This window comes from Gopherus flavomarginatus, chromosome 14 (genome assembly GCF_025201925.1).
Source record: "Gopherus flavomarginatus isolate rGopFla2 chromosome 14, rGopFla2.mat.asm, whole genome shotgun sequence".
NCBI lineage: Eukaryota > Metazoa > Chordata > Testudines > Testudinidae > Gopherus > Gopherus flavomarginatus.
This window is the reverse complement of record NC_066630.1, coordinates 13,189,031-13,214,854: the sequence shown is the minus strand read 5'-3', so window position 1 is coordinate 13,214,854 and position 25,824 is coordinate 13,189,031. Positions and strand designations below refer to the sequence as shown.

Below are 25,824 nucleotides of genomic sequence, written 5' to 3'. Positions count from 1 at the left end.
AAATTAATGTATTGTTGTATGGGTCAGATAATACTAAATGCCTATTCTGTGGAAGAATCTTATTTAAGTACTTAGGTGAGCCAGGTCTGGCATCTAGCCAAGTCAGTGTGGCACCTAATATCCCTATATCCTTGGACCATCTCTTTTTGTGTCAGGTTTAAGGGTATTTGTTCAGTTCTCTATCGTTATTCGTTTCAAATATAGAGAGGTATATTGTTCGAAGGGTAGGCAGACAAAGTGTGTAATTAGTGTGTTTCACTACGCTGAACAGAGTACTCAGCAAGGTGTAGAGGAGATTGCATGGTGTTTATGAATGAATGTCATTATTTTGACAGGATGATGAATTAACATGCCTGGCTTTGGTGGCTAAGTTTCATGAGCAGTTTTGTGTGGTCTGGTCAGTGCGGGGACTTGTGGTAGTTTCTGAAACAGCATTGTAGGTGCTGGAGAGAGAAATCGCAGTTAAGTGGAAGAAAAAGAAACAGTTATTTTGTTCTAGAATTACGTCTAGTCTTTGTAAGTATACTTAAACTATTATCTCATTACTGCCTCTAAATATGATTTGACACAACTTCTCTATGGTTTCTCACTTTTTACAATGTTTACTTATACACGCTGTTTTTAATTGTTTTAACCATCAATACAGTATTTTGGGCAGGGATGGTTAGAGGGCTGAGATTTTCAAAGAGATTTGGACACCCTATTTCTGTCAACTTCAATAGGAAGTGGGTGCCATTGGCAAAACTTTTAAAATGTCAAAGTCATTTAGCCTCAGGGCCTTATTTGCAAAGGTATTTAGGTTGCCTAAATGTGTAGATAGAGGCTTTTGTAAATCCCACCAAGCACCTTGGAGAGTTAGGTGCTTAACTCACTTAAGTGTTTTTGTAAATTCTACCAGGCACCTATCTGCATATTTAGGATCTTAAATACCTTTGTAAATATGGCCCATAAATCCCACTGAATTTCAGTGGGACTTAGTCTTAAGTGGTACTTTTGAAAATGAAACTTGGGCTCTGATGTCATTTAGGGCCAGACTTGGAAAGGTATCTAGGTGCCTAAAGATGCAGATAGGTACCTAGCTTTGATTTTCGAAAGCAGGTCTAGTGCCTATATGCGTTTTTAGGTGCTTAAATAACTTTAAAAATCTGGCCCTTTCCTCTTTTGAAAACTTTACTCCAAATTCCTCATGCAGTTTTGAGAAACTCAGCCTGTTGTTTCTATCTTTATTTGCTTTCTTTATATTAAGGAATTCCTTGATGCCCATTGTGCACCTTCCAATCGATAAAAACCAAACACATGCAAATGAGTGTATCTGATTATGTGAACATTTAAAAAATAAACTAGAAAAGCTCAATGTGCAGAGAACAGTGCACAGGCTTACTCATTCTCCCCAAAGGTGACCTTATTTCTCAAAATATAAATTTGCCATTTAATCTACCTGTAATAAAGAAAAGCCTTCTCTGTTGGATTATCACATCCATATATTTCCAAGAAAACTCTGGGGAGAATAAATGAGCTGTACATCATGCCTTGAAATGCAAAACACACAAGCTCTGTTGCACCAAGGGAGGTTCCAAAGTCAAGGGTCTATCAAAGAAAGTGCCTTGCAACCATCTCACTTTTGTTTTAACCCAGGATGCTGAGAGCTAGATGCTAAAGTGTCCCTACTGGTGGCAAATCCTGCAGTGTAGCAGCTACAATGTTGACATTGTGTCAGTGAGCTGAATACCTATCAGAACATCCTTTTGCTGTGCTCTTAAAGTGGCGATATTCATCTGCAACACTGAGCTCAAGCATAAAAAGCCAAAGGTCTTGTAGCACCTGCCTGTGGTGCTAGGAAGTTCTTATCGGGAGGGAGGAAGGAAGAGAGGGAACAGCCATAGCTAGTTACACTAGTAAGTCATGGCTAGCCAGTTGGTCTAACTAGAAATTCATTGAAAAAATACATCGTTCTTACAGAATACAGTCTCTGGATTCCACCTTATAGCTGAGTCATAGAGTTGTTCTAAAATTATAAAACCAATTTCCTTTATTAGAAAATTAATTGAACTGCTTTTTTTGTTAATTTTCCAGGAAAGCAATTTGCCCTCGCATTTGGAATGTATCTGAACAGCTGTTACTTTGATTGTTAGATTATTTAATATTTTAAAAGAACACCCAAAGAGACTCCAAATACATCTTTGAAAAGAGAACTACAGTACCTGCTTATTAGGATGTATTTCCTCATAGACTTTTTTTCTTTGTTGTGGCAGTTTTATTGCCATTTTTCCTGTCTTTTTTTTTCAATTTTTCTCGTTGAAACAAGTTTGTGCCACCAGAAAAAAATGACCCCTTTTATATGATTGAGTTTTTTCTGGTTTTCTTGTAGGCTATTAATTAAAAAAAATTCTTACTTCTGAGAAATAAAACAGGCTAACTACTGCAATGGGATCTGAATGAGTGAAACATGTCTGTTATGAACCCCACTGATTTCACTGAGATTCTGCACCGTCCTGCTCATGTCGCTCCCAGGATGGATAAGATTCAGTCCTAAACTAGTACCAGGTTTTCTGTTTACAAAACTTGTAAAGTCTGTAATCTTGTGTCCTTCCCAGTCTCAACACAAGAGCTTTATACCTTTGAAAAAGTGAGAGTTCCAGTTTATTGCCCTGAAAAGTCCCAATATAATGAATTATATGTAGTGACATTTTTATTTCTACACAAAATCTATTTTAGGTCCTTTTTAGAGGTTTTTGTAGCTCCCTCTGAGACCTTGTACAGCTACATTCATGGTATTTATTATTATTAGTTATTTTTATTGTGGTAGCACCTAAAGGCCCGAGCTAAGATGAGGGTTCTATTGTGCTAGGTTCTGTACAAACATGTAAAAGATGGTCCCTCCCCCAAAGAACTTATTGTTTAAGTAGACAGGATAGACAAAGAATGACTTAGTGGTGGGGATGAGAAAGGGATATAGACAGATGAAGTGATATACCCAAAGTTACACAGTAAATTAGTGTAGAATTAGGTGTAGAACACAGGACTGCGAAGTCCCAGTTCATGTCCCTATCCGCTAGACAACACTGCCCAAATGTCCCCTGGCACCTACCTTCATTGGGGGAGGGATGAGAAAATTATTCCCAATATAATTTCTAAAACACGTATATCTTTTTCTGTCATGTCATATACAGAATATATGAAGTGGTGTAAAGATCCTATCAACACTCATTTTGAGTGATCTGCATGCCACACTTTTAGCTTTGCCACTCATAAATACTGCAGTCATCCCAAAGTAATGCCAATGAAAACCTTTATGCTATTGTGTCATGTCTTTTCTATATATTTTAATCATGTAAACATTTTCCTTAATGTAAGTAAATAGTTGGAGACAGTTTATATACATTATCTTATAAACAATGCTGTATTGTTGTTGTTGTTTGTTAATATGCTTACTGGACTTAGACTTATCCCATAATTCTATGTAGTGTTGCACCCACCTTGTCTCTGTATTATCTCATAACTGTCATTTCAACTCTGTCTCTTAATTTAAAAAAAAACCAAACAAACAAAGGTGGGGGGTGATTTTCAAAAGTTTAGCAGAGACAGTGGGTCTTATGCTGCTAAACCCCATAGTACGTGCTTTTGAAAATCTGTCCCATATTTTGTATTTGTGGTAGAATTTAGTAACTGTTGCCTTAGCACTAAGCTGCATCCCATCAAAGGGATTGTACTGGTGTTACTAAGGGCAGAGTTTGATCATTAATTTGATCCCTATCGTTTTTAAAGCTGGTGAGAACTCTTTAATAATGTTAGTCCAGGTATTTCATTGGATTGGTATGGCACTTTGCATAGCTTGCTGAAGTGCATGTAAAGAATGGAACAAAACAGAGTTTTAAAAGGAATTTCACACAATTATTTTGTCCTTGCTGATACAGCACCAAGTAGCACTAGTCAGATGTTTTGGAATGTAAATCTAGATTTAATGTAAAAACTACCGAAGCAGCAGCCAATTACTCACAGGAACATTATGGAAGTTATCTGGTGATGGTACAAAAAAATACATGTGATTGGTTTCAATTAGTAAGAGAAAACATTACTAGGTCAGCTTTTAATGGTTTTTAATATTTTAAAAATCCCTTCCTATTTTTTGCTCCAGCTGCACAGACACAGAGAAGCAAAACTTACAGATCTTAGCTAGAATTTTATTTTTTCTTCCCATGACTTCAAAGTAACACTATATTGTGGTCTTGCCACTAATGAGAATATATCAAAAGAATCGCAAAACTAGAGAATTAGGTTATTATTGCAACTACCATTGCAGAAACAATGTGTTCAAATGTTTAACATTACAAATGTTAAGAACACACTGAACCTTGACTGCATGTAACCATATTAACGAAAAGTTATCCCAACCATGCATTTATATTATTTATGAAACTTAGAAGCATTAGGCACTGTTTAATTTTATTTGACTATTGAAAGCAGTGTGAAAACAGATTTTCCTTACATTGACACTCTGTTTGTGGTGGTGGTGGTGCTGAGGGGGCTGGGGGGTTGTTGAAGGGAAATCTTTGGTACATGTAATGTCCCACAAGGAAATACAATTCATTTGTCTGAATTACAGTACAGTATATGGATAGTGTTTGGGAGAAAATATTAAAGTGAGAAGCATAATGCTAGTTTCCTATTGGTCACATCATCTACATCCTGGGTTTTGCAAGGTCAGCAGTTATTCTGAAGTTGAGCAGAAATGGCTTCACTGGCTTTAACTTTACCAGTGCCCTTGATGAGGTGCAGAGTTGTCAGTATTCTCGTAAAATTCCTCAGTGATGGCTTCTTCTGTTCTCTTTATTTCCTTAACTGAACATCTGTCTAATTGTTCACCTCCATTGCTTTAGTGCTTTCCTCATGCTTTCTCTGTTTCCAGACAATAAACTTTATTTTCTTCATAAGAATTCAGTCTACGCAAGGGTATTAGGCAGCTTGTTTGCACCTTTTAATTTCTGGAAGTTTTCCAGAAGGGCTTTTTGCAGTAGTTCCAATGGGTTCATCAGTGAATCATGTAACATAATGCAGCATTGTGTTTGGGTTTTTATCCATTACCTTCTGTTTATAAACATCTGCTTGGAAATTTTCTTTCTGAATCTTTAAAAAAAAAAAATCTTTTACATTTTTGCATATGGCATATGGGTAAGACATACAGTACCTGATATTTTTTTGGTCAGGTGTTCAGGTATGTATAGCAAGTGTTTAACTTAAAGGTTGGGGACAGGGGAGAGGTAGATTTTTCTTTAAAGATAGAAATATGCAGAAAAGCAATTTTTTAACTAGTTAGTATTAGCTGGCAATGTTTTTATTTTTAACATTTTAACAACTGTGTGAATATACAGAAAAATGACCAACATTCAGAGTTACACAAATATCTAGAGATCTTTCTCTCCTTGAGACACTATTATTCACAAAAATAACTGGTGTTTGTTTTGTTAATGTTCAGTGTTTGTCTAGCTTTCTTTAATCGTTTTCCTTGTCTAAAAGGCTTTGTATCAAGGACATGCATTGGTGTGCTGGCAAATATTTTCAGCGAAGACTAGTTTTTAATCATTCTTTTCGACTGTTACCCTCACCACAGTTAATTCCTAGTATTGAATGTATTTTTCTTTAAACTACTACTACTGTTATACAAAAACTTTAAAATTCATTAAGGTAGTGTGCACAGCCTACTGTAATACGCATATAAACCAACTTTGTTAGAGGTATTCAAAAGGGCCAAGTCAGTGGTATATGGAGAGCATTTAAAAAGCACTTCCAATCAATATTTACTATTTAGTAGCATATAGAAGAAAAATAAACGTAAGAAGAACAGGAAAGAGTGAAATTGGCCATTATATTATTGGACAATACATTTTTCCTTGAGTACTTTCGTAGTGCATGAATTGGAATTTGATACTGAAAAATTGTGGCTATGTGCATACTTAGTTACAATATGAAAATTTCAGGGGTTTTCATGCTGAAGGATTTAAAAAACTAATATAGACTTTGGGCCTAATTCTTATTTGTGCTCAGGGCGCGTAATTCTTACACACACTCTAAGGCCCCTTTTAAATGTCAGAATAGTGTAAAGTGGCCTTGGTGTAAATGAGAAACAGACCCCTTATGTCTGCAGTTGACTGAATTGAGTTGTTTGTATTGGTCGGCAAAATCACTTGGCCAATTTTTTGGTCAAAATTTCATCTAACATTGGTGTAAATCTTTAGAAGTTACTGGAGTTACTTCAGATTTACAAAGGTGAAGTTGAGATCAGAATCTGGCCTTTAATTCAAAAGACCTCATTCCAGCCTTTACATTTACATCTCTGATTATTTTGGACATGGTTTTTTCATGCCTGTATTTTTGTTCATGAATCAATATGCAAAAACCTTCTCTTGTTTTTGCTTGCAAATCAGGTAGTTAAATGCCTGAATACATGATGTGCATATTTAAATACAAGTTGCTAATATTCATATGAGACTGTACATGCAGAAAGATAGACTTGAAAAATGTTCATTCAATATTGTGAGCGTATCCAAGCCTGATCCTGCAAATTCTTACTCGTGATAGAAGTTGCCATCAATGTGACTATATAGTTTCATTAACTTCACTTTCCCAAAATTGGCCACTTATGAACATTTGTCCTGAAATATTTTTGCAAAAAGTATGCAGCTAGTTAACTTAGTAGATGTGAACAGTTGTGGGCACAAGGAAAATTATTTAGTCATCCAACTAAACTTTGTGGGTACGAATGTGTTAGACATCTGCATTTTTTACTTTACACTCAGAAGATTAGACAGTTTGAGGCCCCTATAAAAATCTTGTCATAAACACTCAATATTAAGTTCTGCAAAATCTGCCTACACTCCATTTCTTCCTTTGTGCCTGGTAATTTATCTCATGTAATTATTCCTGTTCGCTTGGAGAACTTCTAAAATTATTCATATTTAAGGCAGTGACATGTTTTAAAAATATACATATCTGGATTGATTTTCCTGAGAAATGAAGTATATTTCTGGTAATAAGAGAGAGTGAAAGTACCATACTTTAAATCTACTGGTGAGCCTTAATGCACTGTACAGAAGCCATAGTGCATTTCTGTACCTGTGGGTGTCCGTGTTCTGCCAATCGATTCTGTGACAGTAGGTGTTCTTACCGTACAATCACCTTTATTTTAAATATTTTTGGCTTATATCTAGAAATTACTTTTTTATCTGACAAATTGTATCTGATTTATTTTCATATTGTTGTGATTTCATCTTCATGTTTTCCATTAAGGAAACATAGTGTTTTGCTAGTCACTTGTGTAGTCCATGACTGTGATTGTCTTTAACTATTCTAGCCCAAGCCTGGTCTACGCTAAAATTTAGGTGAACCCAGCTTTGCTGCGGAAGGGTGTGAAAAATCCACATCCCAGAGCGGCAGTGCCATCTGGAGAACTCCTATGCCAGCGGGAGAACTCCTCCCATCAGTGTAGATAGTGTCTAGAGTGAAGCGCTACAGGGATACCGCTGCAGCTGTGCCGCTGAAGTGTTTCAAGTATAGAGAAGTCCTCAGTCAGAACATTGCTTGCAGGAGGGCAGGCTGCCCAGAACATCAATGATCTTACTTATTACTTTGTGTTATAAATAATCTTGTTTTTTCCTGCAACAAATAAATCTTTGGGCCTCCCTTCAAAAAAACAAAACAAAACAAAAAACAAACAAAAAACCCCACATTTGTGGTTACAATATAATAAAAATAAACCTTTTGGCACGACTGCCGCTGACATTTATCAGCCAATTTGTGGGTGCTCTTTCTCTCTCTGTATAATACAGAACATAATTTGTCACTTTGTAAATATGTTCCAGCCTAAATCCCTGCCAGCCTCTGTTAGTGTTTGAAGGATTAATGCGCTGCCCAGTGCATGTCTGTACTTTCAGGCCACAACATAGCTTATGATTATGAATCTTGAGAGAGTGGGGAAAAGGGGTGTCTTTTTTTTTGTAGGTGCTTAAATATTTACTGTCTTTTTGGCCATTATAGTTTTCTTGTCTTTACTTTTCATCTATACAGGTGGTATTCACCATTTCTATAGTCGTAAAGTCTGTATGTTGAAATCAATTGTAAGCAACTTCCATGCTGGTGTGTATATGAAGCTTTATTATGAGTGCACATATGAAACCCTAGATCTGATTTTGTTTTTTAGATAACATTTTATTACAATAGTAGTTAAACAAGATGATAGCTTATTTTGCTTCTTGTTGAGGTTTTCAAACATTAATTGAGCATGTTTATTTCTCCTTAAATCTTATACCACTTGTCTTTCCAGTCCAGATGTGGCTAGCAACCAATAGATAGAGGTAATTAAATGTCCTGGCTTTGCAAGCTTCTCTTACATCTACTAAGGCTTTAGTTGAGTGTCAAATTTATTTAATCTTAGAACCTCAATTTGGATTTGATCAAGATTTCAAAAGTAAACAAAAAGGGCCTGTATTTTGTAGGTCATCTGATGATATCAGATCTTTCAGTGTTGTTTTTCGGAAATATATTCATGCCATCAACTTAGTCTTACAGAATTTGATGAAATTGAAGTATTTGAATAGGACACTAAAGGTTCTGTTATGGATTCCCAGCAAGCTTTACTGTTCTGTAAACAAAATAGATCCTTTTATTAGAAAAATAAGCCACATACAAAACATACTGCCAGGATTCTTTCAGATTCCCTAGGAGAATCTCAAAAGAATCTCTTGGAAAAATATTATCTAGATCTGGGGAATGGTGGGGTGAGAAAAACAGCAGGTTCTCAAATAACTACCAACAGTTCAAGTGCATTCAGATCTGAACCAATTGTGAATCCTGCTGCAAATGTGTCATTGAAATAAATTATATCACTGATAGGTCTTAAAATGGAGAATCATCATTGAATGGGTGTATTTCAAGTGGGGTCCCACAGGGACTGGTTCTTGCTTCTATGCTATATAACATTTTTATGAATGATCTGAAAGAAAACATAAAATCATCACTGATAAAAAAGTTTGAAGCTGACACAAAAATTGAGGGACTGGTAAATAATAAAGAGGACAGGTCACTCATACAGAGCAATCTGGATTTCTTGGTAAATGGGCAAAAGCAAACTGTGTGTTTAATAAAGCTAAATGTAAATGTTGACATCTGAGAACAGTAAGCTATACTTACAGGATGGGGGACTCTGTCCTGGGGACAGTGATTCTGGAAAAAAAGATTTGGTGGTCGTGGTGGATAATCAGCTGAACACGAGCTCCCAATGTGATGCTGTGAGCAAAAGGGCTAATGCAATTGTTGGATGCATAAACAAAGGACTCGAGTAGGAGGTTGTTTTACCTCTGTATTTGACACTGGTGCAACTGCTGCTGGAATACTTGTCTAGTTCTGGTGTCCATAATTCAAGATGGATGTTGATAAATTGGAGAGGGTTTTGAGAAGAGCCATGAGAATGTTTGAAGGATTAGAAAACATGATTTACAGTGATAAACTTAAGGGGCTTAATCTATTTATCTTAACAAGGAGAAGGGTAAAGGATGACTTGATTACACTCTCTATAGGTACCTACATGGGAACAAATACATGAAAATGGGCTCTTCAATCTAGCAGAGACAGTTATAACATGATCCAATGGCTGGAAGTTCAGCCTAGACAAATTCAGACTAGAAACAAGGTGTACATTTTTAACAGTGAGAGAAATTAACCATTGGAACAATTTACCAAGGGTAATAGTGTACTCGTTATCACTGACAATTTTAAAATCCAGATTGTTGTTTTGCTAAAAGATATTCCATTGGAATTGTTTTGGGAAAGTTCTATGGCCTGTGTTATAAAAGGAGGTCATACAAGATTATCACAATGGTCCCTTCTGGCCTGGGAATCTCTGAATCTCCTTTTCTAAAATCCGTTTTATTTCTTGGGATTAATATAGATGTGTACTACAGGCAACACAATCATGTTCATACAGCACAAGTCAAACCTTTTGGAGCCTTCAAATTGCAGTATTGTGCAATTGTGGTTTAGTGGGTGTTTTTCCATTCCTAGAGGTTGAGGAATTTTTAAAAAAATGGTAGTGCCTTTGCTTATCCTTTTCTTTGAGCATAATTTTAGGATAGCTGTGCTACAGTTTGCAGTTGTGCAGAAAGTTTGATGTAATAAAAAGAAACATAGATAGACCATACTTTCCCTGATCAGGATGGAAAATGTTCACCTTCTTCCTCCATTGGTTTTTTAAAATTTATGTACAGTATAGCATCATTTTCAGAAAACTTGACAAGTTATAAAATCATACTACTTTAAGTGCCATATAATGAAAAGACATAGTTCATGGCAATGGGAGCCGCTTATGATGATTTAGAGAAATGATTGCTTCAGAAACCCACAAACTGAGCAGCCAAAGGGAAATTAGTGTATTGTGCACACATGGAAAATATGCCCACAGTTACATGATAAGGTTTAAAACACCCGTGGGCGATTTGCAATAGTAGTCTGCACAACCTGGGAACTTAGTGCCGGCTGCAGCACAAAGATTGATGAAATGTGCATGCAGGTTGCAGTCACCTTCAAAGCAAAGGGTGAGGGTAAAGTGATCAGTGGTAGGTTTTAATTGCTGATAAACTCAAACAAGTCAGGAGAGGAAAAGTGGAGATTTGTAGAAAAAACTGTAGACAGACAGAATATCTCAGTGCTTTATAACAGTCTAATGATAGGAATTAAATTCTTCATACCAGACTTTTTGCAAGGCTCTTTCAGGCACCAACATCGGCTATAGAATACACACAAGTCACCAGTTGCCTTCTTTATTGTTTACTTTAAAATCAAAGGCAGAATCCAATCTTCCCTGTCTTCATTCAGACACTGATTAGTTTCTGATAGATTAACCTGTCACCAGTCACCTAGTTCTGGAATTTCCCCTCCCATATGTAGGGGATTAACCTAGCAATCTGAGACTATCCTTTTCAGTGCCTGGGGAAAAAGCAGAGGCACAGTTTGAGGGACTTCAGTTTTGTGGAGTGGACCCATTCTGCTATAAGGCATAGGTTAGGTTAAAAAAGACTGAGAACCGGGGCCGGATTAACCTTTTATTGCCTTGGTGCCAAACATATTACTGGGCCCCCATGGGGGCAATGGGGCATGAGTGCACGAGGGGGCTGGGAGAGGACAATGGCCTGCCCAGCTCAACACTGCCAGCACCCCTGCCAATAGGCTTGCCAGGTGTCTGGTTTTCAAACAGAACACCTGGTTGAAAAGGGACCCCAGCTGCTGCAGTCAGCACTGCTAATTGTTCCACTTCCATGTGGCTCCCAGGAAGAGGCCGGCATGTCCCTCTGGCTCCTAGGTGTAGGGGCAGTCACGGGGGCTCTGCACGCTGCCGCTGCCCCTGCCCCAAGCACTGGCTCTGCAGCTCCCATTGGCCGGGAACCATGGCCAATGGGAGCTGTTGGGGTGGTGCCTGCGGATGGGGGCAGCACGCAGATCCTCCTAGCCACCTCGGGACATGATGCCACTTCCTGGGAGCTGCCTGAGGTATGTGCTGCCCAGAGCCTGCACCCCTGACTGCTCCCAAACCCCTGCCCCAGTCCTGAGCCCCTTACCATACCCAAAATCCCGCCCACACCCCAACCCCCTGCCCTGGCCCTGAGCCCCCTCGTGCACTCCAAACCCGTCGGCCCTATCCTGGAGCCTCCTCCTATACCCCAAATCCCTCATCCTCAGCCCCACCCCCTAGCCGGAGCACTCACTTCCTCCTGCATCCCAACCACTTGTCCAAGTCCAGAGCGCCCTCCTGCACCCTGAACCCCTCATTTCTGTCTGCACCCTGCAGCCCGTACCCCCAGCCTAGAACCCGTACCCCCTCCCACACCTCAACCCCCTGCCTTAGTCCAGGGCCCCTTCCCACACTCTGAACCCCTTGGCCCCAGCCCACAGCCCCCTCCTGCACCTCAAAACCCTCATTCCTGGTCTAACCCCTATGCCCAGCGCCCACCTGCCCCCCTCACAACAACTACACAGCACCCTGCACACCCTGGCCCATGCAGCACCCCCTGCCAACAGATCTTCCCCACTGCCTAATGCCCCCCAGCCACACCACCACAACTGCACAGTGCCCCCACAGACCCCACCCACTGCCCAGCATCCCAACACACACCAACTCCCCTCCATCCATATGTCCAGTGCCCCAAAACACAGAAACCTGTCCCACTCCCTCACAGACCCCTGTCCCACTGGCTGCACTCACTGGCTCCTCTGGGAGGTGACTGTGTCCACTGGGCTGACCAGGCAGCCCGGCCGGGGCCAGTCCCGGAGCGGGGATCCCTCCAGCCCATTGGGATCCGCGCAATCAGCCAGGCAGGAGTGGGAGTGAGGCCTGCCCAGGCCAGGCTCCCTCGAGGCGTACTTGCCTGACAGGACCCAGCCGAGCCTCCCATACTGACACTGTACCCCCCACTGGCTGAGACTGGCCCAGCCTCTGCACCAGTCCCAGATGGCTCGGCCCTGGGGAGGCAGGCGGGGCCCCAGAGGTAGTGGGCAGCAGAGACTGCTTGCAACCATGCTGGGGAGTGGGGTAGACCCCTGGGTTGCGACCCCCCAAGAGCCGAGCCGGCCTGGCTGTGCTCACCAGCCCTGTGGCCTGCTTGGCCTGACGCTGCACACCAGCCCCGCAGGAGGCAGCCCTGCCTAGCCTGCATGGCGGAACCCGGCAGTTTGGCTGCGAGCCCCCAACAGGTGAGCCGGAGCCTCTGGTGAGCCACTCACACAGCAATGCCTGGATGCTAGACCACCCTGAACGGGGGGCTAAACTCGGCCACGTGGATGGGTTTATAGGCAGTGGGTTATATGGGCTCAAGGTACCCGGGCTCCAGGAATATTCAGGGCCATGTGCTCTGCTCCAGCAATATTTGGAGCTGGGTATCTCCCCCGGCCCTGCCTGGATCGGGTCCCAGCCCCTGCGGGTCTCCCCCCACCACCCCGCCGTGTCCCTGCCTGGAGCGGGTCCAGGCCCCGGCCCCCATGGGTCTCCCCACACCGCCCCACCGCGTCCTTGTCTGGAGCGGGTCCCAGTCTCCGCCTTCCACCTCTCCCCCTGCGTCCCCCCTCCGCCGTGTCCCTGCCTGCTCTGCTCGTGCTGCCAGAGAAAGGCTCCCGGCAGAACTGTTGTCTGCTGCCCCAGGGTCCTAGCGCCTGCCATCCACTAATGGCAAGGCAGGTTGCCCTTACCTTGCTCTTCTGCCCTAGCCCTGAGCCTCTCCAACACCCCAAACCCCGCATCCCCAGCCAGAGCCCTCATCCCTCTGCACCCTAATCGTCATCCCCAGCCAGAGCCCTCATCCCTCTGCACCCTAATCGTCATTCCCAGCCAGAGCCCTCATCCCTCTGCACCTAATCGTCATTCCCAGCCAGAGCCCTCATCCCCCTGCACCCTGATCCTCATCCCCAGCCAGAGCCCTCATCCCTCTGCACCCTGATCCTCATCCCCAGCCAGAGCCCTCATCCCTCTGCACCCTGATCCTCTTCCCCAGCCAGAACCCTCATCCCCCTGCACCCTAATCCTCTGCCCCAGCCCTGAGCCCCCGCTCAGCCCCAACCCTCATTCCCCTGCACCCTGAGCCCCTGCCCCAGCTCTGAGCCCCCCGCATCATGAACCCCTCAGCCCCAGCCCTCATTCCCCTGCAGCCTGATCCTCTGCCCCAGCGTGCACCACCTCCCCCTTCCTACATCCCCACCCCCAGCCGAGCCTGCACCCAAACTCCATCCCAAAGCCTGCACCCCTCACCCCTTCCTGCACACCTGCCCCAGCCCAGAGCTTGCACCCAGCACCTAAACTCCCTTCCAGAGCCTGCACCCCTCACCTCTTCCTACACCCCCACCACCAGCCCAAAGCCTGCACCCAAACTCCGTCCCAAAGCCTGCAGCCCTCACTCCCTCCTGCACACCCACCCCCTGCCCCAGCCCGGAGCTTGCACCCAGCACCCAAACTCCTTCACAAAGCCTGCACCCTTCCTGCACCCTAATCCCCAGCCCAGGACCTGCACCCCAGACCTCCCCCCTGAAACTCCGCCCAGAGCCTTAGGCAGGTGGAGGTGGAGTTTGAGGGGGCGGAGTTGGGAGGGCGGGTTCTGGACACCACCAAAATTTTTACAAACTTGCCTCCCATGGATGGGTAGGTGGGTCTATAATGGGCCCCTTTCCAGTGTGGGCGTGGAACCATTGGTGCCATTGTAAACCCAGTACTTCTGAGAACCTGGGTTCTGTCAATCATCTCATACCTTCGTTACATCCCTGAGAAGGAGTAGGTGAAAGGTACCAGCTAAAAATCCAGACTACAGGAGAGAGTAGAGATTCAAGGATGACCAATAGTCCTAAAAGAATGCTATGCTAATCATAGCCCTCAGGTCTGTATGCCCTATATAGCACAAACCTTAGCTTTATCAAGAGTGGATAACCTGGCAATCAGTTTCCATTTCAGAGGCTCTCCCTTTGGGAAGAAAATTAGGATTTAATCACCTCAGACAGAAAGGTCCCCAGCTGTGTGTACAAGTATGTATGTTTGCACCAATATCGGGTTTCAGGAAAGCTCTCTTCAAGCATGAAATCACATTTGACAGGACCAGGGAAAACGAATGCAGGAAGTGCTGACTCTCATGCCCAAAATAAATACATAAATTCAAGTAACAATAAAATACCATCAACCCCAGTATTTTAACATTTCCCAATATTTTACGCCTAGAGGAATAGGATTTTACTTCCTGTATTGTGAATCCCTTGAGTTTTGGGATTCAGCATTGGAAAAAGTGTCTTATGTATTTTGATATAAAAATCACTCATGGTATGGCTCTTAAAAGTCACCTGAAAAGGGAGGGTTAGGGGGATATAGAGCAGTGTGCTTTTCTTATGATCTATAAAGAAGCTTGAACTCTTCTTTTATATTTTAAACAAAAAAATTTCCTTGTTCATTACTTGGAAATATCTAGAATGCCAAGCCTGGTATTTCATGGTTTTGCTGGAAACCTGGTTGGAGGTCTTAGATGTGGATTATGGGCTTTCTGAGACTTCATTCAAAGGGGCAGTAATATTGAATCATTAACAAAGATAGTTTCCACATCTAAGACCTCCAACCAGCAAAACCATGATTTTAAGAAAAACAAAGAAGAAAAAATTAAACAGTCTCAATTGAAATCACTGCCACGCCTAGTTAATCAAGTTGAACTTGCATGGCATATCTGATGTCAGAATTTTGTCAGTTCTTCCTTCGTCCATCAACTCTTTCAGAAAAAAAAACAGGGAAGACTAGAATTTCTAATGTTAAAAATAAAAGGGGAGGGAGGACGGACCACTCCCCTTTTACAGAACAACCCAAATCCCTTTCAAGGCCTTAATATATCAGAAATAATCAGAAAAGGGAGCAAACAAGTAAATGTAATTGATGTTCCCTTGCAGGTCACCATTGAGGAGTTAACAAAATAATTAATCAAAATGTTTATGAAATTATTGTATATAATGTGAACTATTTTCATGTACAAAGTTAAAGTGCAAATAGGAAATGTGTTTTATAGAAATTGCTGAGGCAGAAAGGAAAAATGACTATAAAATTGTTCCATTCACAATGGCTTCTAATGGACATCAATATGTTATCTCAAATGTAGTGCAAGGACTTATTCTTAAAACATCCAGTATATTTCTTAGGTTATGCTTAAGGCAGTGTGATTCATTTGTCCCATTCAGCTACATGAGAAGTAACTTCATGGCACTCGAAGTATGTGCATGACAATATAAAGCTGGCATTACATAAATATATTTTTGCATCAAGTGCCATATACTGTGTACATTAGGGACAACAATATTTACAGTCTTAAACCAGAGCGAAAGCCTCTTACTTGTTTTATTCCTCAATCAGTAGTATCTATTGTTGGACACTGTTGACTGTCAAAACTCGTGTCAAATTGTCAGACATGTTTATAGCTTTGTCTGCTTTGTCAAGATGGAAATTTGAATTTATTTAGTCTTTCCTTGTCACATAGAGGTTATATCTGGGGTCTTATAGATTTATCTACTATAAATACTTGATGATAATTTTACAGACCTTTCTTCAGTTTTCTCTTACAAGTCTTATTCTTAAACATTGTCTGTTTCTCAGTCCATCTGCGTAGCATGTGATGTTTGCACAGATATATGGGTTGGCCCCTCAGAACTACCTATATCCTGAGGCGGGAGAGGATCTGGATTTGCCTTTATCAATCTGAAATGCATTCTATTTTTCTTTTGCCATTTCCTCAAAATATCTGATATTTTTAGTGATGTCCTGCTCACTAAGTTTCCTTGAAAGTATGGCTTTTAAATGTATAAAGTATATAGACAGTACCCACCGAGAATATAATTATATAGTAAACTAGCTGATGACCAACCACTATGTTGCCCTTTAAGTATATCTTCAGTTTTTTCCAGTACTTACATAGAGGCTACAGCATGTTTATTAAGAGGCTTCAACTGTGTATAAAACTAGAACAGTCAGAAGTAATGGTGTCTGCTGAAGGATTCTTTATCATATGAATTTACCTTTAGTCATCCATTATTTATTTCAGCTATTTGATATGCCATTATAATAAATATTATGACAGAGAAAGCTTTTATGCTTCAACTTATTGTACTGCTCTTCACTTCCTTGCAATCCTTCAGGAAAATGTAACCATTCTTTACCTATATTTAATGTAAATCATCACTTACATTAGAATGAAAAATTCACCATGAAAAAAGGCTCCTTCGATACCAAGACATAAATGCACAATCATGTTTACTGCTAAATACTGTACCAGGTAGTGTTCATTTTTAAACAGTTTTTAAGCTGTAACCCAAATACATTGCATATAGTGAAATTGCTAGCTTTTCTGAGTGTTTTCACTCTTTTTAGTTTCCGGCCTGATAAGCATTTTTCTGTCTCGAATGTAAAATATTTCCAATTACATTCTGAGCATTTTTAATATTTCTGCTCTTCATGGCAAGTAGCTTACATACAAAACTAAATAAACTGTTATCCAGTGCAATTTCTCTTCAAATCAGCCAAACAATTATCTACAAATACATTAAAAATATTTTAAAACCTATGTATAAAACCTTCTAGCATAAGGTAAGCATCTTTCTTCCTTACTATTGGGATAGAAGAAGGGAAAGAATTTCTATGCATATTTTCAAAACGTTTCTGCATTATGTATTTTAGAGAAACTATTTGCCAAGAAAATTTTTAATAGGCCATTGAGCCTTTCCTCTCTTGGCTGTTGACTTAAATATGGCCCAAAATATTACAGGCAAAAAGTTGCTAGCCTCAGTTATCTGTTTGGTGGCCTAACTAAAATACAAATTAGCTGTCTCACTGCACTGCCTAACGGTCAAAAATCATCACCTCCAAATCTCACAGTTGACACTAATTCACATCCTTTTAATCAGAGTCGGCAGAGAGACAGTAGAAGCACCACCGCTGTGTTTTTATGGTGAACGGGTTGCCAGTCATCATGCCCGTTCAGTCTATGTTCGGTTTAGTGAGATGGACGCAAAAGGTCTGATCTGTGAAAGGTTTGTTTTGTTGTTTAGTTTTTTTGTGATGTGATCAGTGGACATCTATCCACCGGAAATTATATTTAGGGCACCAGATCATTTGGTACAGTCCATTGAAAAGCTACCAGAGGTTAATGAACTTGTGATTTAGAGATGAAAAGCTCTATAAACTATTCCAAATCCAATCTGCTATCCAGTCCCTCTTTAATATTTAATTTAAAATTAAGTAGTGGAGGGAACATTAACATCATATTTTTATTGATAAATCAAATAAAAATGTTTTCTGCCGCTTTCTTCTCTGCTTTAGTGAATTAATGTTATGTCGGTGTGAAGCTCCAGTGTCTCTTGCAATTGTGAAAGTGACAAGTCCTATTTAAGATTTTTACAACATAAAATGAGGAATAATTCAGTACTAAAAATATGTAAAGTGGAATGGTGAGAGACGTGAGCATAATAAAATTATGAACATTAGGTCAGAATTTGCACGATGCCATTAACAGTTAGTTCTGATGGTATATTACATTTATAGTAATGATATCTTTTAGCAAAAATGTTTTATTTTAGTACCTGTATAAATACCGCTACACTTGCATGCTACATGTGCATATAGAGAGAGAGCAGGAAAACATGATGACACAGCTAATGCTGAGCTACTGTATAAAAAGGCTACACACATCAATGGTTGTTGCTGATATTATTACATTATTAGGACCTGCTAATGTAAGTGTGAGTCTTTATTTACAGTTTTCAATGTTATATTTTATATGATTAAGAAAAATGAGTTTAAGGCTTGCAGTACAGCACTTGCCTAGTGCTTCACGCCTTGAAGCTACTATACAAACTGTAAGCAATGTTCACAGTACCTCCTGGGAGGTAGGTAAATGTTGGTATCTAAATTTTTACAGGGGAGAGGCTGAGATAGAAAAGTGAAGTAGCTTGCCCAAGCCACAAAAAATGGTACAAGATTCATTTCTTTATCAATCACTTCTTGAAGAAAACCCACACAGTTCCAAGCCATGGGATAATCAGTTGTTTGCCTGTTTGTTTATATCCAAGTGTACTTTTCTGATCTTGTGTGGGTGCATTGATGATTGTTTGTTTCCATTTCTCCTGGTACATAACATTGGAAATATTTTGAGATCAATAAAAACAATGGTTTTGTAAATGAACAAAGGCACTTTATTCAGGATAATTGAATGCAAACAAAGTGAGGAGAAAATTGAAAGGAGGGTGTTGAAAGAAGGCTGACCTCTGGTATCACAATCACACCAAGTAACCTATTTCATAGGGCAGCAGTGTTGAGGAGAAGCCAGAAGAAATTGGCAAAGGAAAGGGAGGATGACAGAGGAATATTATTCTAATCACAGTTTGTTTTGATTATACAGGTCATTGATGAGAGCTGAGATTTTAATGTGCACACTATTGAGTAAGTGACTCTCAGGAAAGTAGTACTAAATTGTTTGAGCTTATTCCATTATCGGTCCCTTTGGTAATCCAGGAAAAAGTATTTTCCCCCTTAAACTAAAACCTCCAGACAAGGAAGGGTCTATTTTGCTTTTTAAAAAATGCCTCTCTTGTCCTAAATGGAATGCTGCTGTACTTTACCCTCTCCTGAGATATATTTAATTTGATGCCCAGTCTCTTATGATCCTCTGTGCCAACTGCAGAAGTACAGCAGGAATAGCAGTAGCCATCTTGGAAAAATGTAAGTGAATTTCTTTGTTTTGTGTCATTTTCACCTTTCATGTGCACTTGAACATGTTTTTTTTCCATGGAGGACATTTTGGGTTAGGGTTAGGGTTTCTCAGGGAAACTTAAAATATCAGGAAAAGAAAAGATAAGTTTAACTTTTTGCAATACAGGGCTATTGATTATACTGACAGAGATGGTGGTCTCAGTTCATTGGATGAACTGACAAAGTTCAAGAAATCCATGCTTGTAGCTTGCATTTGCTATCTAAGTATAACAATTGGCCATTAATATTTTTTAATATTTTATTCATGCTTTTTAAACTGCCCATTTTACACCTATAGTAAATGCATCCACAAATCTGGCCTAATTACTCCAATGAATTTCTACTTGTGAAAGTAGAAAAGTACCACATGTTTTTCCTTTGGACTCACAATATTGGAGGCACTTCCTCTTCTTTCTCGTAGTCAGTGGCAGAAACTTGAAACTTGACACCAAGAGCGAAAGCATTACCTGAGTAATAGTGTGTGGACTTGAATCACTGTCCCGAAGAGCATAGTAACTAACAGCTTGTGGTTTAGTCTGTTGAACTACTTGGTGTTTTTGACCCCTTATTGTCCTTGTGTTTGTAGCATTCTTGTTCTTTTCCCCTTGGAAAAGACTGCAGAATGTTTTAGCTATATAATAACAACAATTAAAAAACAAACAAACTGCTATTAAGTAAACAGCTTAACACTGCAAAGCTGAAGAGGAGCCACAGTTGAGGAATACTAGACTGGGCAAGCCGGGATTGTCTTGCTGGCCTCTTTGAACAAAAGAAAGTATTTTCCCAGGGGGCAAAATTAATTCCAGCTTTTTAGTGATGTGCACCTTGTTGGGGTGGCAAGACTGTTTTGGAGAAAGTTGGTTTTAGCCCTTTCAAAGCACCATGACTTCATGTTTCCTGATGGGAATTTAATCTGCTGAAATTTTAGTTGTATTTATTTCACTGTCAATTTAAGATCAGCTGCAGTAGAAAGAAAGGCGTATGAGTGACATTTCAGTTAATCCCCACCTGCAATGTAATTGCAATGGGCACGTTGGATGTCAAGAAGGTTGAAGAAAGAGGAAAAGAGAGAAGCATCATTGAGGTGGGATTATGAAGATGTTGGAAGCAGCCAAATCCTGCTTCTCCCAGCGTTCACAGGTCCCTTTGTTTCTCCAAATATGCCCACTTTATTATTTCTTGACCGCAGTAAAGCCTTTCGCTCAGCAGGGCAACCTGCAGGGTTTACACTTTCTTAAAATCCAACCTCAAATACTAGGTTGGATACAGTTTACTACACTGTATTGCCATGTTTGAGGCTTCTTCCTCTGCCCACCCTCCTTTTCCCCCACTTTCTTCAACTCATGCTAATAATGTCCATCCTGCACGTTGCAGTTATACTGATGTATAGGATACTGGTTGGGGATTAAATGAAATGTCACTCAAATTTCTTTCTTACTGATCCAGCCAACCAAATGAGGGTGGTGGTGGTCCAGGTTGGGGGGAGGGGAGGAACATGGAAAAATGTCACGGTTCTTTGAAAGCATGTTCAAACCTGGTTAGATAATCATTTGGGGTTGGAATCAGGAGCTGTGAGAAACAACTGTGATCACTAGAAGGGGAGAAGGGCACAGATGTGGGTGTTTATAATGCCCTCAATGGTAATCTGTTTGACTTGTTTATCACAACACTGGGTGGGAGTACTTGCTGAAGAATCATGGGTATCAAGGCCTATTATTCCAGACCCTAAGATAGGGCTTGGGGGTGAGACTAAAGGCACAACAGTTTCTTTCTAGGGGATGGAACATTGCTGCCTTTTGCAGATACAGTGCACCCTCACATGGTGAACAGGACTTCTTTCATAGGACAGGACTGTGGCTGGAAGGAGTTGCAATCTACTTGTGTCTGGGCAATGGAGTGCCCATAAGCCTTCGAGGTTTACAGTGAAAATAGACTCCAAAGACTTTAGACCACTGGGAACTGTTCTAGCTCATTTGTTCTGATGTGTGGAGTCAAAACAGTTCACCAGAACTCTGCACAAAGGCCTTTAAACTGAACATAGTGTTGAGAACCTTATTGAGAGCCATTCAGTGGGTAAGGCTGGCAAGCTCAGGCTAGCCTTTTGTGGTGTTGCCACTGCCTCCACTGTTTGATAAGGCTACGTTTTAGTCATGGATATTTTTAGTAAAAGTTACGGACAGGTCAAGGGCAATAAACAAAAATTCAAAGCCTTTGACCTGTCCCTGAATTTTACTAAAAATATGAGTGAATAAAACAGGGGCCCGGCAGGTTCTAGTTGAGGATGGCCCAGCTACTTGGGGAGCGGGGTGGCAGTGTGCAGCCTGGGACCGGTGCTTGCGGGGGGGGCGGGTTGGTGGGGCCGGCAGGCTCCCTACCTGGCTCCGTGCCTCCCCGCCCCCAGCAGCAGCTGAGTTTGAGTGTGGGAGGAGGCAAGGGGTTGGGGCACAGGATTGGGTGAGGCAAGCTCTGGGTCAGCTGCTAGGCGGAAGCGTGGCCAGGCAGCTCTGCACACTGCCTCCACCTGCAGGCACCACAGCTCCAGCGCCCATTGGCCGCAGTTCCTGGCCAATAAGAGCTGTGAAGCCAGTGCTGTGAGTAGAGGCAGCACACAGACCTGCTTGCCTATATCGCCGCCTAGCAGCTGACCGAAGGGGATGTCACCGCAGATAAGCGCTGCCCAGAGCCTGCCTCACCCCGCCCCATGCCTCACCCCCTACCCCCTCCGACACCCAAGCTTGGCTTTTCGGGGGAGAGAGTGGTGGCCCGAGACTGCCCCAGCAGTGGCTGGTGTGCCTGCTGCAGGGACTGCCTGAGCTGCCCCTGAGCTAGGCGCACTGGCGGCTGCAGATATCACAGAGGTCACAGAAGGTCACGGAATCTGTGATGTCCGTAATAAACTCTCAGCCTTAAGTGTGAGCAGTTTCCTCTAAAGATGCAGTGACCAACTAACCTTGTATAAAATTCTGTCCCTGCTCCTTTCTGTAATATCTTTTATATCAACTGCTGTGGATGTTATAGACGGCTTTAAGACTATTTTATGCAAGGTTGAATTGAAGTGCAAATATTTTCAAGTATTTTGTGTGATATGTAATGTGTGTTTTTCCTATAACGATATATTAAATGTATGCATCTCCTTTTAAACAATAATTATTTGTTTACTTTTTATTTTTATTTCATGATTTGCATCCTCACAATTTTCAACTAGATGAGAGAAAGAAGAGATCACGTTAACCTTAAAACTGGCTGCTGTCAGTTTATTGGGCTATATAAAGTTGTATACCATACAGTGTATTTGTTTAGCAGAACCGCAAACTTAGAATACTGCACTTGGCATTGAATGCTACACTCATCCATTCATTTTCATGATTTATATTCACTGTGGGCTTCTAATGTTAAACAAGGGAATTCAGACATGTTCCATAACACATTTACTGTAACATGATACTGTGAACTAAACTTGCTGTTATTTATCTTTTTTCTTTTCTTTTCTTTTTTTTTTTAATTTTCTCTTGTTGCAGCATAAAGCCAAGGTAGAAGCTATGACCTTAGACCTTGCTTCTCTTCACAGTGTGCAGCACTTTGCTGAAGCGTTCAAATCCAAGAATGTGTAAGTAGTCAGGCAGAGAATTGTATATCATAACTTCTTGTTATTTTAATGTCTTTATCAGCTGAGCACAATTGGTAGAATTCATCACAGTTGGATTGACTTAGAAACTACAATAGCTGAATTCAGCTTTTTCACAGGAACCGAATGGTCTTTTTCCGATGTGCATATTTTTGCATCAGTTAAAGAGTATTTATTTTTACACAGAGTGAAAATTAATTACAGATCTCTGACAATTCAGTGTATAATTCCAACATTAATGGGGCATTGATACCTCTGTGACTGAATACTGCCAAAGCTAAAATATATCCAAAACGGCTTAGGCAACTTTTGTCAGGTTTCCAATGGTTTGGAAGGCAGCCTGGGGTCAGGGATGAGCACTCTTTCAGCTCTCTCTGTTTCTTTTTTTAAAAGTGTTTTTAAAAAATAGTCCTATAGGCCAGGGGGCTTTATTTTCCAGACCTATCTATGAAGTGGTTGGCTTTAAAAATTGAAATTAAGTAAGATGGTAAGTTCACTTAACAATTGGACAACTTATATTGAAATAATCAGGGAAGATTCCAAATGGTTTGATTTAGACTGAACAGATCAATTAATCACAAACTTTAAGGTATGATTTGGAATGATTAAGTTCCAGCTGTTGAGGATAAATTCCACCCATTGTGCTTTAACCCACATTTTGGCCCACTCTGATCGTTATGACTGTTCAAACCTATTAGTGATTCCCCCACACACACACACAAATATTTCTGTAACATAAACCTCCTACTATACTTCCCAAGAGAGTACACACTTTTAGACAGCTTTGGAGGGGAAAATATTGTAGTGGTAAAAATATCGTGTAGAAAGAATGGTTTTGGGTTTTTTTGCTTTTGAGATACTGCCAAAGCTAAATCTCACATGGATAGACAGATGACATTTGAGTACTTACAGGTCTTTCAGATTCAGAGAACTGTCAAAACTGAATTTCAATACCAGTTACTTTACTGCCAAAAATCCTGTGTAACTATTCTTATCATATCACATCTTCCTACATTAAAACTTTCTTGTGTGTAAAACATAATGACAAATGGTAGAAACATTGCCATATTTTAGTACCGACCACTCTCTCACTGTTAGAAGAGAGAAGCATTCTGATTTTACTGCTTCTTGGTTCTTACCAAAGAAGAAAGTATAGAAGGCCAGTTAAGAATACTAACTTTTTTTCCTGTGCAATTCTTAACTTGATTTGAATGCTGCAGTTCCATGTCATTGTCACCCAGTCTGAACCATTGAGTATACTTATATCTTTAAACCAGAAAGGGGAAGCATGCTCAATTCAAATTTTCCTGGAGGACTTAAAATCCGCAAAAGTCTCACCCATTGCCATCTAAAGCATGAGACAATGTAGAATCAATTTCTTAATGCAAATCATGTCCATTTTGGTTTTGTGCAGTATATTAGAGGTAGCAGCTCATCCCCTTTTGACATTATTTTGTCTTTCTGTTATGGAAAGTTTTCTTATTTTTTCACTCCTTTTTTCATTCCAGTTTGGAAAGTGTCACTAGTACTGTCTAAGTGATATTATACTATAGGTCAGTGTTTTTAGCTACAGCTGTGCCTTCCATCCTGAACCGTGTGTGTGTGTGTGTGTGTGTGTGAGAGAGAGAGAGAGAGAGAGATCTCAGGCATTACAGAACAGCTTAAAGTTTGTGTCTGTCATAAGACTTGTGAGCTTTGAACAGTAGTTTTGTTTAAATTGTGATAGTGGATGGAAGCCAGATACCGCACGCAGCTGGGAGCAGTAGATCCTTTTATCTGATACAGAGGAGCAGGTACCTCCTTACAATCATCTGCACTGGTAGAGGAATGGGCTAAAAGACCTACTATATCTTTCTATCTCTGATTGCTGTGATTTTAAACTGTGTCTAGGTATGCTCAGAAAAGCTATTCTGTAGCAGTTGTGTCTTGTTACTACATTGCCTGCTGTGTGTGTCTTGCAAAACATATTTGTACACTAATAACTGTTTTTAATCTGTAGTTTATTATTATTACAGTAGTGTCTAGGGCCCAATTGGATCAGTCCCCTTGTACTTGGTGCTGTACAAACAAACTTACAGAATTCAGGATCTTACAATTGTATGGATAGATTGTGGTGCATTCTTCACATTTTCTCAGGAGAGTAAAGGGCATCCAGAGCACAGGGAGCAGCTTCTCCAGGGCTCCTGTACCGCCTCCCCCTACATGTAGGTGGGAAGGGGTGGAGTCTTGACTGCTAGCACTCTCCCCCTCCCCATTGCAGTGTGCCAGCCAGAATAGCTGTGCTTGTGCGTCAGGAGATGTACACTGTGCCAAGTACACAGTTTTTTACAATCACCAAATGCCCGTTTCTTGAACCCCGGCACCGTACCAATAAAATAGCATCACAAGAGAAACACGACAGTGTCTTCTGCTTCCTACATCAGCGACAACATTATCAGCTGAGTTCTGATTACTGGGTCTAAGTGGTGGTGATATGTGGAGCAAAAAGAGCACACATTTTCAGATATCAAGTAGTGCTGCAGTGCTAGTAATTAAGGAGAAAGGGTAAACAAACCTAATTTGATATGTAAGCAATTCTGGGATACAAATCGCAATCCCAAGATGCAATTTTTACAATCCCTTTTCTGATAATAACCCTGTGAATGGAAAAACAATCTTTCTCTCATCTCCCTAGCCTGTCGTCACCAGGCTACGGAGCAATAAGGAACTATTTGATCCTTTAAAAATGTAATTTTTATTGCAATGCATTTTGCTAAAGAAGCCACTGGTGTTATGCTCTGTTTAACCTCTTAGACTTCTGGAGCTGAAGACGGGTCTCTCAGGCTCTCTCAATAATCTCCTCTGTCCATTTTTGCCTCAGTGGGAAGCGCCCAGGCTCTTCATCAGCTAACATTTTCAGGGGCTGCTC

General features: G+C 40.9%; 1 protein-coding gene across 16 annotated transcripts in view; it reads left to right on the top strand.

The window, feature by feature from the left end:
* Positions 1 to 25,824, top strand: part of WWOX (WW domain containing oxidoreductase) — a 696,419-nt gene that overhangs the window by 157,313 nt on the left and 513,282 nt on the right. For 15 of the 16 annotated variants that reach the window (XR_007769336.1, XR_007769335.1, XM_050922872.1 and 12 more), the window contains exon 6: positions 22,810 to 22,898. Coding sequence is in view for 13 of the 16 variants with exons in the window: in XM_050922872.1 (XP_050778829.1) it covers positions 22,810 to 22,898 (89 nt within the window). In the remaining 3 variants the exon portion in view is untranslated. Of the gene's footprint in view, positions 1 to 22,809; positions 22,899 to 25,824 lie in introns of those variants that run through there. The other variant, XM_050922886.1, reaches the window with a different exon arrangement.